We start from the raw sequence: 12,572 nt of genomic DNA, 5'->3' as shown, positions 1-12,572 counted from the left end.
GCATTTATTCAATTCATTTATTTATTTATTTACATGAATTTCCAGGTTTATTTTGTGGTGTTCTGCTTTACTCAATCCACGCTCCAGCAAAGCAGGATTTTCTGCTTCCCTGCCTTATTTAAATGTAGGCTCGTGGGCACTGACTTTTTGTTATTTGTTTTGTCTTTATCTTTAGCGCTTGACTCAGGTCTTGCTTGTTGGGTTAGCTTGTCCTGCCTTCTCTCTTGGTGTTTTTCTGCACACCTTTCCTCGGGGATGAATTGAAACAGAGTTCTCCCCTTTTCCTAACTCTGCTTTGCAGTGTAGACTAGTGAAATGCTTGTTCTTCCATGAGACCTTCCCTCGCTCCCTTGCACATGATCTGACCTTCCCCCCCACACCACTGAAGTGATCCTCCCTCTCAGTCTGTCATGCTGCTCTGACCTGTCCTGTGCATATATTATAATAATACACCAACTTGTACTGTAGTTATTCCTGTACATGTCCATTCCCAAACAATGCAAGTTTTATGAGATCTGGGGTGAAATCTTTGTGAAGTCTGCATTATATTTACCTTTATATCCTTGGCAACTAGCAGAGTACTTTACATATGGTAGATCTCAGCTACATTAAGTAATACAGAAGTTCATTTTGAGGAGGAAAAGCAAGTGATTCCTAACCTAGGGTACATGGTTAAATTTTTTTTTTGAAAATTTTTTCCAGTATAATTGGTTTCCTTTATAATTCTATATATTTTGTTTTATACACTTAACAACGTGATTATGAGAGCAGGTCCATAGGCTTCCCAAGGTGCCTGAGGGGTCCAAAACACAGAAAAGGGGAAAATTCCCTGGTCTAGAATTTAAAGCGAAATGGTAGGGGGAGAGGAAAGGAGGAATTTGAATGAAGGAGCAGTAACTTTTGCAGACTTTAAACTGTTTGGTACTGGTGGAAAAATAAAAAAATGGATGAATCTGTAGAGCAGACTAGATAAGGAAGAATAAGATTCAATTGAACTCAACAGGATTTGATAAACCTAAAACCATGAATCACTCGATGAAGAGCTACCTATTGGACAAGAGCTGAGAAAACTGGGAAAGCTTGGTAGAAATTAGGGTATACTAACATCTTATACTGAAGAAGTTCAAAATGGATTGTGACCTGAGCCTAATCATCACATAAAAATAAAGAAGAGTACCAGATAAGTTACTTTTTTTAGTTATGGTGAAGAGTTGAATTTGGTGATTGCAGAAGATAAAAGATAATTTCTGCTTCCTGAATTGAAAAATTTTTTACACAAACAAAGTCAGGGCAGGTAAACTAAGAGAAACTGTCACATAGGGAAAAAAATCTGCAGCATATGGTAGGTGCTTAATTTGATGTTTGTTGAATTAAATCCCATTATAGTGCAAGATCTTTGTACGATAAAAAAAAATTGCCAAGCCCCATTTAGCTTGATTATTACTGAGGTTATTGTGACCCAGTGATTTCAAGTCATATTCTGTATTATAGAATAACTTGGATGGGTCTTTGCAATTTATTATAAAGTCCTGTGACTGTTCTTCCGTATGAATTTAGAATAAAGTCAGTAATTGAAACTAAGGGTGATTTCTCTATATTCCTGCTTTACATCCTTGTAGGTTACAGGGGAAGTCACAGACCCATCAGGAAAAGTACACTTTGCCCTTCTGGGAACCTGGGATGAGAAAATGGATTATTTCAAAGTTATCCCCAGCAATGGGGATAATGGGGGTGACAGTCGGCAAAGAAGCCATGAATTAGAGGAAAGCAGGGTCATGCTCTGGAAGAGGAACCCACTGCCGTAAGTATGCTCCCTAAGTGCTATCCTGGCTGATGACGCACTGAGCTGAGAGGAATAGTTTCAACTTTCCCCCTTCAATGTCCAGGGAAAGGGGCTAAGCAGGTCAAATGGGAGATTACAAAAACAGTTTTCATTGTATTTGAATTCTTTCCTAGAAGAAAACAAAATCTCCTCATGATCTCTTGGCCAGCTCTACTACTCACATAGGATTGATGCTTTCTAAAATCAGGTCAGATGTCATCCTGGTACAGGGAGTGGGGTTGAGATTGGAAGGGCACTGTGTGATAGTATGGGGCCAGAATTTCCAGAGCCACCTCCACGAGGAAGTCACTTAACACCTGGTCCATGACTCCTCCTAGGCAGAGAAGACTAGGAGGCTATGAACACAGCTGGTCGAATTTTTAAGACAGTGGCCTTAAACAATAATATTGGAGACAGTTCAGGATAGATATGCCACAAGTTTCAAGTATTATAAACATTTAGTATTATTCTGGGTCAGAATTATAGAGAAGTGGAGAAAGTTACCTCCTGATAGAACTTGGCCCCTTCCTCCTGGAAATTGGGATGCCTCAGCAGAGCTTCTCACAGAAGTCCTGAAGGGTCAGATTTGATTCAGGGAGACTAGGCCAGGGGACACTTGTATGCTCATCTTTGGAGATGCAGTACTCAGCCCTGGAATCTTTCATCTTGCTTGTTTGGCCTTTCTGCATTGCCCTTAGCTCTCTCTAATGGAGTCTTGCCTCTGATGTCTCCTTGTGTTTGTTTCTCTCCCCCTAGGAAGAATGCAGAGAACATGTACTACTTCTCTGAACTTGCCCTAACTCTCAATGCCTGGGAGAGCGGCACAGCCCCCACAGACAGCCGCCTGAGGCCTGACCAGAGACTGATGGAAAATGGCCGCTGGGACGAGGCCAACGCGGAGAAGCAGCGCCTAGAGGAGAAGCAGCGTCTTTCTCGGAAGAAGAGGGAAGCCGAGGCTGTGAAAGCCACTGAGGACGGTGAGAGGAGCCACCAGTATGTCTTTGCAGTACAGATGGTGCCAGCGTGGTGTCCTGCTAATGCCATCTTGTTCTTTCTTTTCTTTGTAGGCACTCCGTATGACCCTTACAAGGCTCTGTGGTTTGAGAGGAAAAAGGACCCTGTTACCAAGGAGCTAACCCATATTTATAGAGGAGGATATTGGGAAAGTAAAGAAAAACAGGACTGGAGCTCATGCCCAGACATTTTCTGAAATGACAGGAACAAGAGGGAGGAGGATCAGAGGGGAAGAGGATGAAGGTTGGGAGAGAAAGCCAGCCATTCTGACTTCCTTACCTAGTGCTTTCCTCAAGGTTGTCTTTCTTAACCAATCATTTGTTCCAAAGCAATCGCCAGGAGCAGAAGCCCTGGGGTGGTGATTGATTGGCTGCGATGCCTTATCTGATTGAACCCAACGTTGACATACTAGATACCTGTTTTTATAAGGGAGAGGCTGGGTAGCTGGGAGTTAGCATTATTTCCGACCTGCAGGTCTCTATCTTTGACTCTTCCTCCTCCCTTTTACCCATTTAAAATTATGCCACCTCTAGTCCCATCCTAGCAACAGTATCTCACTCAGCCAAGAGACACATGAGGTGAGTGTGTGGATTAGAGGTGTCTTGGTGCTGCCAAGAGTAAGCTCTGATAGAAGTTCCTTTTTTAAAAAAATGCAAGTGAGAATCTCAGTGCTTGGCATCTGTAATGACTGCACTTGGAGCTCAGGCGCCCCTTTTAATAAGAGTTCTCCAAGGCAGGGTAAGTTTTAAGAGGGCCAGGGGCATGCCATGCATACCCAAGAACTGACTGCAGGCTGGGAGTACTTAGTGGAAGAGTTTACTTGTAAGTAGAATGGGGGCACCCAGGGATGCTCTTTTATTGTTGGGAGTTTGTCTTCATCCATGTTGGGCTGCCACTGCAGCGATCCCTAGGAGCAGGGCTAATCCTCAAGGATGACAGTACTTGTAACCTTGGGGACTGCTTGGACTTGTGCAGCTGAGAAGATAAGAAGGGCCAGAGCAAGACTTCCAGCCATTCTGCTCTCTGCATCACTCCTCACCCCCACCCCAATTGCCTTCTGTGCTTCAGCTTTCTCTCCTGGCAGTAGGTTGCCATGGGGTCTGTGTTCCAGTGTGGAGCAGGACTTTGCCTGTTTTCCGACATATTTTGGAATGGAAGAGACAAGGGAGTAAATGATCTCTGGAATAAGTTTTTTCACCATCTGTCTCAAGCCCCATGGACTGGAGCCACCTCTTGAATAATTTGTTAAATATCTGTATATTATATATATGTAGAGAAAAATCTAATTTTTCTGTTTTGATTTTCCTCCCTTCATTAAGAATCTTTTTTTTTCTTTTTAAATCCACCCCACTCTGGGACTCTTTGCATTGAGCATTTATTGATGTAGATTTCATGTTCTATTTTCCCACCTCAGCTGAGGCAGGAAGATTTTAAAGCTGGTCAGGATCATGTGTGAGCTGCTAGGGAACAGGGGAAGGTTCTCATGGCTCATTTCATGAGGTACTCATAATCTCTGAACACTGGCAGATACCCTTATTGCCCTGCTCTCAAAATTGACATCCTTTGCCCCTCCCTTCCTTGCTTGGAAGTTCTACAGCTGTGAGGTCCCAAAAGTGACTTCTAGTTGGCCTTGGCCCCTGAGACAGAGGTAAGGTCCCCCCCGAAACGCTCCGTGGGGGTGTGAGATCTGCTGCTGTTTTGTCTCGTGTTCCTCCCCTGTGTCCTCTGTCTACCCTGGAGAACCTTCTGCAGTCTTTCTCTCCCTCTCCCACCCAACACCACCCACCCCTAGTTGAGGATCACATTAAGGTGCCTTGCTTGTATGCTTTTGTTGGTGTTTTTGATTCTGTTCCTTAACAAATGAGCCTCAGCCAGTGGGGGTATTGGCTGGGGAGGGTTGGGGAGAATGGTGTGTGGTGTGGGTCATTCCAGAGGAAACCACCATTCCACTGAAATGGAATTCATGCTGCCTCAAGGATTTCCCTTGCTTCCTTCCCAGCTTTGACGGGCATAACAGAAGGGTGTAGTTGGGGGACTTCTTCCAACTTGCCCTACTCCCAGAGCAGGGAAATAATATACAGGAGATGGATCAAGTAAGTGGTTTGAGCAGAAGGCTACAGAGTAGGCAGTCCTCAGCTACACCAGCCCCTTTTCTTCCCCTGCTGCCTGCATTCTATTTCCAGGTTTGGTACCGAATCAGAACCCGATTTCCTGCCAGTGGGAGAGGCTTCAAGTTCTATAGGTGGAATAAAGGCAGATTTAAAACAAAACAAAACTATAATTATATTTTTGGGTTTTTTTGCATTATTGCTTTTTTCCAAGAAAACGACTAAATTAAATAATTTTTAAAAAGCCCCATTGTCTGTCTGATTCTCTTCCATCCATATATAAATAGGAAAGATGAGGGGAGACCTGGACTTCATTCATTTAATTCTTGGGAATATGGGATCCATAGAGTGACTGACCATCAGAGAAATGCAGAGAATTTTTTTTAAATGCTAAAGAATGAAAAAGGAAAGAAGCAACAGCAACTTGAGATTTTTGTTTTTTTATAGTAAAAGTATAGATGGAGCCCATTCCTTTGACTCACACTTGGTAATTCAGGGGAGAACGCTAAACTGCCTGTGAAATATATAGAGAACACCAACTCAGATGACTTCGTGTGTCCAATACCTCTGACTAACTTTTCGTTAGCTCTGTGTGTCTGGTGGTGCTACAGGTTGCAAAGCAGGCCCACCTGAGCCTCATGCCTCCTTTGGCTTGCCTTTGCCTGGCTCGTAGCTATCTCTCATTATGATCATCATTAGCATCTGAGGCCAGGAGAGGATACACAGGAAATTTAGTCAAAACAAATTCCAGAGTTCTGGAGCCAATGTTTTTCTTAAGTTGTCTTAAGCTCTCTTGAGAAGGGGATTCTCCAGTTTTCATTTCTTATGGTCGTAGAGTTCTGTTTGGTCTAAATTAAAGTCATGACAAGAAGGAAAATTTGCTTTTTAGATGAAATGGGTGTCATATCACTCTGCTTTTGCTGTTTTTCTGGGAATCAAGGTTAAGGCAGTCTGATGTTGTGGAAAAAGTGTGGGACTTTAAGTCAGAACTTGTTTTGAGTTCCTGCTCGTCTTAACACTGAGTAGCTGTGTGACCCCGGGGAAGTCATTTAATGTCTGTGAATCTTAATTTCCCCATCTGCTAAATGGGGAGTGTAACATATGCGTTCCCTGCCTTATAAGATTATTGTAAAGAATGTGCTTTATAAATCTTAAGACAGGTTGAAACTGGAAGTATATTAGAGTAGAAAATTTTTGAGAGCCTTTCCAAATCAGATTTTGTTGAGTTATTCCAAATTGATTACCAGTTTAGGTTTCTAAAAATATAAAGTTGCATAGAGCATGTGGCTTGGGCAGGAAGCAGGTTGGGAAGATTGTCTTTAGGAAAGCTTTAGAACTTAACCTTCGGATATTTGAGAAAATGGGACAGAGCTTTGTTTGCCATCAGACTTCTGTCCTCATCACTCACTTGAAACAATTCAGTTACCCCATTGCTTAATCTGTTAGACTTTGTGTCTTTGTCCTTGACTTCTCATTGGCTTTTAACAGGACCATTCAGTCCTCCTTGTTTCCATGAGCTATACTCATATAGTTGTCCATCTTTAAGAATTGTCCTCTAAGTGAATTTTTATACTGTTGCCCCTTAAATGTGGGTATTACCAACCCCTTGGTCATTGAATTGGCAGTGCCTCAGACAGACCTGGGAAAGGCCTTAATTTTAAAAGGCCAATGTCATCCACTGCATTGAGGATTATTACCAGTCAACTTCTCTCTTGCCACTGGGCTCTGATGACTGGAGGAGAGAGTGAGGTTTATTACTTTGCACAGCACTACCTCAAACCCAGTTCACTAGCAAGTCAAGACATCACCCTTGTGATGTCATTGGTCCTCTTTGAGAATGAAGGATGAACAAAAAACAACAGATAGTATTCCCATAAGATCTTACCCTGGGCCCTCTCCTCTATAATTCTTCCTTTGGTGATTTCTTCCACTCATGGTTTCAGTTACTGCCACCAAGCAAGTGACTCCGAAATTGTTCAATCTAACAGGTAATTCTTATTCTCTGCAGTTTTTATGCCTGTTGTTCCATAAGTCCTCTACGTAGGATACATCCAATGTATGGAGGCCTTTGAGTCTTTTTTGTATTTCTTGAGTACCAGGGGAGAATTCAGATTTTCCACCTATTAATACCCTGATTTTAGCACATGACTGGTTCACATCCTTTTTAGGTCGTGCCCTTGATGATCTCCTTCATACCACTTCTGGCACATAGGTTATTTTTGGAGGAAAACTTTTCTGCCTTCACTGCTCTTGGAGTCAACAGCAGCTTCTGTGACATTTCAGGATTTGTGATGGTATAGCATCACCAGGGAAGTGCTTGCAATGGAAAGATAGGTCTCATCAAACAAAATAGATGTCCGTTGATTGGAGAGTGGCTAAGCACAATGTGGTGAATCAATATAATGGATTATTATTCTGCTATGAGAAACTGATCAATGAATACAGAAAAGTATGGTAAGACATGAATTGATGCAAAGAGAAGTGAACAGATCAGGGCAATTACATAATGACCACAAAAACGTAAAAAGAAAGGCCAATAGCAATAGAATAATTGAAATAATGTTGCAAAATTGCAGTGGCCAAGCTTGACCCCAAAGCAGGGCTATATTAGAAAGCCACCCTCTACATTTCTTTTCAATGGACATTTAATGGATAAGTAGGTCTTTGTACTGGGAAGCAGCTTATCATAAAAAACATTGTGTAATTTTCCAAAATCAATCTCAAAATTCTTCCTCCTGTTCCAATCTGGGCTCAGCTCATAGTCCATCTTTATGGTCTTTGTCATATAAATCATATTCGTAAGTAAATGCACTGATATGTATACATGCATAATTCAATGGGCTGGTCATCCAACATCAATATGGGCATTTTCATACATTTAGGGTTTTTTTGCATAGGTTGTTAGGCCAAATCTGAAATAATCACAGATCTCATTGAAGGACTTGGACTTGATGTAATTGATACAGGATCATCTTTATACTACCATCTGGAAGAGCTATTTTCCTTTATAGAGAATCATAAGTTCACAGAATTTCCCATTGGGCTCTGGATTGTCATCTAGTTAAACAGAAAAAAAAAAAATCCCCAGAACGGTATACCCAGTAAATGGTCAGCCAGCTTTTGCTTGAAGACTTCTGATGGGGAGACCCCCTACCTCCTGATAGGGCCCTTTCCGCTGTGGGACTAAGGAAATTTGTCTCTCTGTAACTTAGACCTGTTGCTACTAGTTCTGCCCTTGAGCCAAACAAAAGGACTCTAAATCCTCTTCTGCCCTCCAAACAAATGACTCCCAACTTGTTAAATCTTACACATAATTTCTGCTAAGACTGTGGTGTGTCTCCCTGTTTTATGCCTTCTTTGCCAGTTAAGCTTATCAGATCATTGCGCAGTCATTTCTAAGGTTACATCAAATTCATGAAACTTACATTCCTCCTAAATCTGCCTTTTCCCCCAGCTCTGCCAGTCTCCCAGGTTCATAACTTCATGATAATTTTTAACTCTTTCCCCCTCTCACCTCCTTTCAGTGCCCAAATCCTTTCATAGAGACTTCTGAAATATCTCTTGCATCTTTCCCCTCTTTTTAAATCCTCATCTCTTTCATTGTAAAAGCCTAACTGGTCTTTCTGGCTCTAGTCCATTGCCTCTCTACATTGCTATTCAAATCACAGAAGACATCAAGAATGCCATTTCTCTACTAAATGCCTTGAAGTGGCATTTTTCCATTGCCAGTGAATAAAATGCAAACCCTTAATCCCAGGATCCAAAGGTCTTTCCAATCTGATCTGTTGTGCTTCATGTGGTCTCTTTCTGGCCAAACTAGATTTTGCCCGCTCCTTATCCTACTTGATACCTTCTTCGTGCCTTTCTTCACAATGTCCCCACCCCACACCTGCACTAGAGGCATCTACACCTTCTCTTTCTAAATCTATTGAAGTCCCATTAAGGCCCAGGTCAGGTATCTCTTCCATGAAGCATTCCTGGACCCCCTCAGGCAAGATAGCTCTCCTGTTTCATTTTTCGTAGCACTTTGCCTTTACCTTGGAAGAACAGATGGTGTGTTGACATAGACTATGACAGCAAAGGCACCATCTTTCCAGTTTTCCAACCCCGATAGATGGAGGAGTTGGTTATTTCTCCATTTCCTGCCTTCCATCAGCTTCCTGCTGGGAGCCTAAGATTGAAGCTGCCCCCAAAGAATGACCCCAGTATCCATTCTTCCTGGTCCTTGGAATTAGGATTAGAGATGAGATAACATTTTTTAAGAATTTGGTGTCCATTCGCACATTTCAAAGGGAAAGAGTAGGAAATAAGTCCGTGGTATATAAAAGCCACGTATGTGCATATTCCTCTATTTACAGGCATAAGGAGACATCACAGACCCAGGGACATCAGGGGTAACAGCTGCAACTCTCTGGGGGCTTTGTAGACACAGCCCTGGGCACAATTGGTACTGGGCAGCAGGAGCAGCATCTTTTCTTGCAGGAGGCACAGCTGTGGACTTTGCATTTACTGGAACTGACACAGTGCAAGTTCCACAATCTTGCAGTCACAGTTTAGAGTTGAGTCTGGCAGGATGAACATTGGGCATATAGTTCTCACGAGAGCAGAATGGGCTGGAGAAGGATACTGGTGAGATAATATTCATAAAAGCTCTTAGCATAATGCCTGTCAGCACATCCAGTCATTAAGTGCCTACTATGTGGCAGGTACTAGTTAAGTAGGTAACCCTGTGTTCTCTTATTAAGGAAGGGAATAAACATCAAACTCTTACAAATACCTTTTCTAATGCTCACGTCAACTTTGAGACTTAGGTACTATTCATATCACTCTCATTTTACAGATGGGGAAACTGAGGTCAAATGACTTGTCCACAGTCACATAGCTAGTAAGTATCTGAGGCCAGATTTGAATTTTGGTCTATCCTGACTCCAGGCCCAGCACTCTATATACTGTGTGACCGGGTTGCCAGTATAATAAATGTGGTATAGATACTTATTCCTTTTCTTTCCCTTATTTCTCAATCCTTAGAAAGGGCTGTATCATATATATGGGCTGCAAGGTCAGGAAAATCAATATCCATAGCTGGTTCCTGTCCCAAAAGTGGACATGCCAAGCTACTGACTGAGTCATAAGTTTAAGGGTTAGCAGAGGATCCCCAGAGGAACTTTTTCTTTTTTGTAGTTGATATAAATGTGATATTCAATATGTATGAAGATTCCTTTGTAGATATGCCATCAAAAAATATGAATGGACAGTTTTTAAAAGAAGTGCAAATGATCATTTAGCCCTTGAAATTATTTGAACTTTAATAATTGGAAAAGTCACAAGTTTAAATACTCAAAGATACCACCTTGTATCTATTAACAATTTATCTTTATATAGTACTCAAAAGATTTGTAAACTATTTTCACAGAATTCCATTAGAACTGAAAGGGATTCCCTACAAATGATGAGGTCCTCCAGATACTTCTGTCTGCAGATGCCAATGGACTGATTGCATTAAGTCCCAAGAGTGTCCTAAATGAGATTCAGAATTACTTAAAAGACCTTGCAATAATCATCTAAGTTTAAAAAACCAAATGGATAGAAAATGTTAGTTTTCCAGTCCATGATGACCAGCACACCAGCATGAAGATCTCGAACAGATATTGTTCATACGCAATGAACTGAGCTAAGAGTCAGACAAAAGGAAGAAAGCAGGCAGGATGGCTTCTAGCAAATTTTGTTTCTCTTTTTAAAAAGTCCAGTCTTCTTTCCAAAACAAAGACCCAGCTTTTTAATATTAATATTCATCCAGTAGGCCTGATAGGTTGTGCAGTGGCTAGAGAACTGGACTTGGAATTAAGAAGGCTCATCTTGCTGAATTCAAATCCACTCTCTGATACTAGCTGTGTAACCTTGGGCAAGTCACTTAACCCCATTTGCCTCAGTTTCCCCATCTGTAAAATGTTCTGGAGGAGAAAATGGCAAACCATTCCAATATCTTTTCCAAGATAGGGTCATGAAGAATTGAAGATGACTGAACAACAACAAATTCATCCATTGATGCTGTAGAAACTGAAATCTTAGAAATATCATGGTCTCAATATCTCAAACTGAATATCAAGATAAACTTCAAATAGACACATGACTTAGAGAAAAAGAAGTCATAAGCAAATTAGAAGGGCAAGGAAGAAATTATTAGATGTCACATGAATTTTCTATCAATTTAACTAGTTAACTAGTGTTAGCTAGTTAATGCATGAATCAGAAATAGGTTTTAGTAATCTCAGAATGCGGCATGGTGGGCCAGCAGTTGATGGGGAATGTGTCATTCATAATTCATCAACAATATACAATACGTGGAACAAAGAAGAAAAATGGCTATTCGTTAAATATGAATACATAATGGTAAACATATATATAAATAATGCGGCTGGTGACCATACAAAGACAGTGTATTTGTTAATGGAAGACAGAAAAAGGGAGGTATCTTCTTAATAGAGAAAGTTTGACTAAGTCAAAGAGAACTGTAAAACAGACAAGGGAGGAGGATCTTCACAGGACTCTGGAATCCACCTTCAGAAACTAAGACATTTTGTACCAATAAGAGGAGGAAAGAAGACACTAAAAGATGCTAGCTGCTGCAGCTGATTTTGCAAATCAGTTATGTTCTCCCCCCAAATTCACTTTCTGCACAGACCCCTATAGATAAGGGAAGAGTTCATGATCAAACAAAGAGAGAGAATCACAGAAGACAAATGTGGACAAGTCTGATTATATAAAGCTAAGGTTTTTTTGCGCAGACATAACCAATACACTTGAAATTAGAAAGGAAACAGGTAACTGGGGGGAAAATCTTCGCAGCAAGTTTCTCTGACAACAAGATCTAATTTCCAAGATATATAAGGAATTTTGACCCTGATACTTCATTACTTTTAGGGAAATATGAACTGATGCAAAGTGAAGTGATCAGAAGTAATGAATACAGCAGCATAAATGGAAATAATAAAAATTAGAAACTTGTGAAATTATTATGACTGACTTCGAAAGAGATGTGAAAATGTGCCTCCTTGCCTTCTTTGCTGAGGAAAGAACCACTGATGTGGAACACTATATATAATGTCAGACTCATTTGAGATGTTTTGCAAAACTTTTTTGTAATTTTACTTCTTTTTATTCTTTAAAGATTGGTTATTTTGGGGATAGAGAGAGATGTTCAATATAAAAAGAAAAGATATTACCAGATTTTAAAAGAAAGAAATCACATAGTCCAAGTCCTCTTTTTTTATTACTTATTGTTATTGTTTGTTTGTTTTATTGCCATTCAATAAACTTTTATTAAGCGCTGCTGGAACAGCTAGGTGGTTGAGTGGATAGAGCCCTAGCCCTAGAGTCAGGTAGGACATGAGTTCAATTGTGACCTCAGATACATGACTAGCACTGTGACCTTGGGCAAGTCACTTAACCCTCCTCTGTTATATGAGCTGAGGAAGGAAAAGGCAAGCCACACCAGTACATTTGCTAAGGAAAATGCCAACTCTTCGTGACCTTATTTGGGGTTTTCTTGACAGAGATACTGAGGTGGTTTTCCACTTTCTTCTCTGGATAATTTTACAGATGAGGAAACTGAGGCAAACAGGGTGAAG

General features: G+C 40.9%; 1 protein-coding gene across 1 annotated transcript in view; it reads left to right on the top strand.

Moving 5' to 3' along the window:
• The window catches only part of OSBP (oxysterol binding protein), a 30,111-nt gene extending 24,922 nt beyond the window's left edge, over positions 1–5,189 (top strand). Inside the window, exons 12-14 of the mRNA XM_072638709.1 lie at positions 1,620–1,801; positions 2,579–2,799; positions 2,890–5,189. Of these exons, the coding sequence (XP_072494810.1) occupies positions 1,620–1,801; positions 2,579–2,799; positions 2,890–3,032 (546 nt within the window). The 3' untranslated portion in view covers positions 3,033–5,189. The remainder of the gene's footprint in view (positions 1–1,619; positions 1,802–2,578; positions 2,800–2,889) is intronic.
• The last annotated feature ends 7,383 nt before the right edge of the window (positions 5,190–12,572 follow it).

The sequence above is a fragment of the Notamacropus eugenii genome, chromosome 2, assembly GCF_028372415.1.
Source record: "Notamacropus eugenii isolate mMacEug1 chromosome 2, mMacEug1.pri_v2, whole genome shotgun sequence".
In the NCBI taxonomy this organism is placed as follows: domain Eukaryota; kingdom Metazoa; phylum Chordata; class Mammalia; order Diprotodontia; family Macropodidae; genus Notamacropus; species Notamacropus eugenii.
The sequence above is the reverse complement of the archived record's forward strand: the minus strand, read 5'-3'. Positions and strand labels throughout refer to the sequence as shown.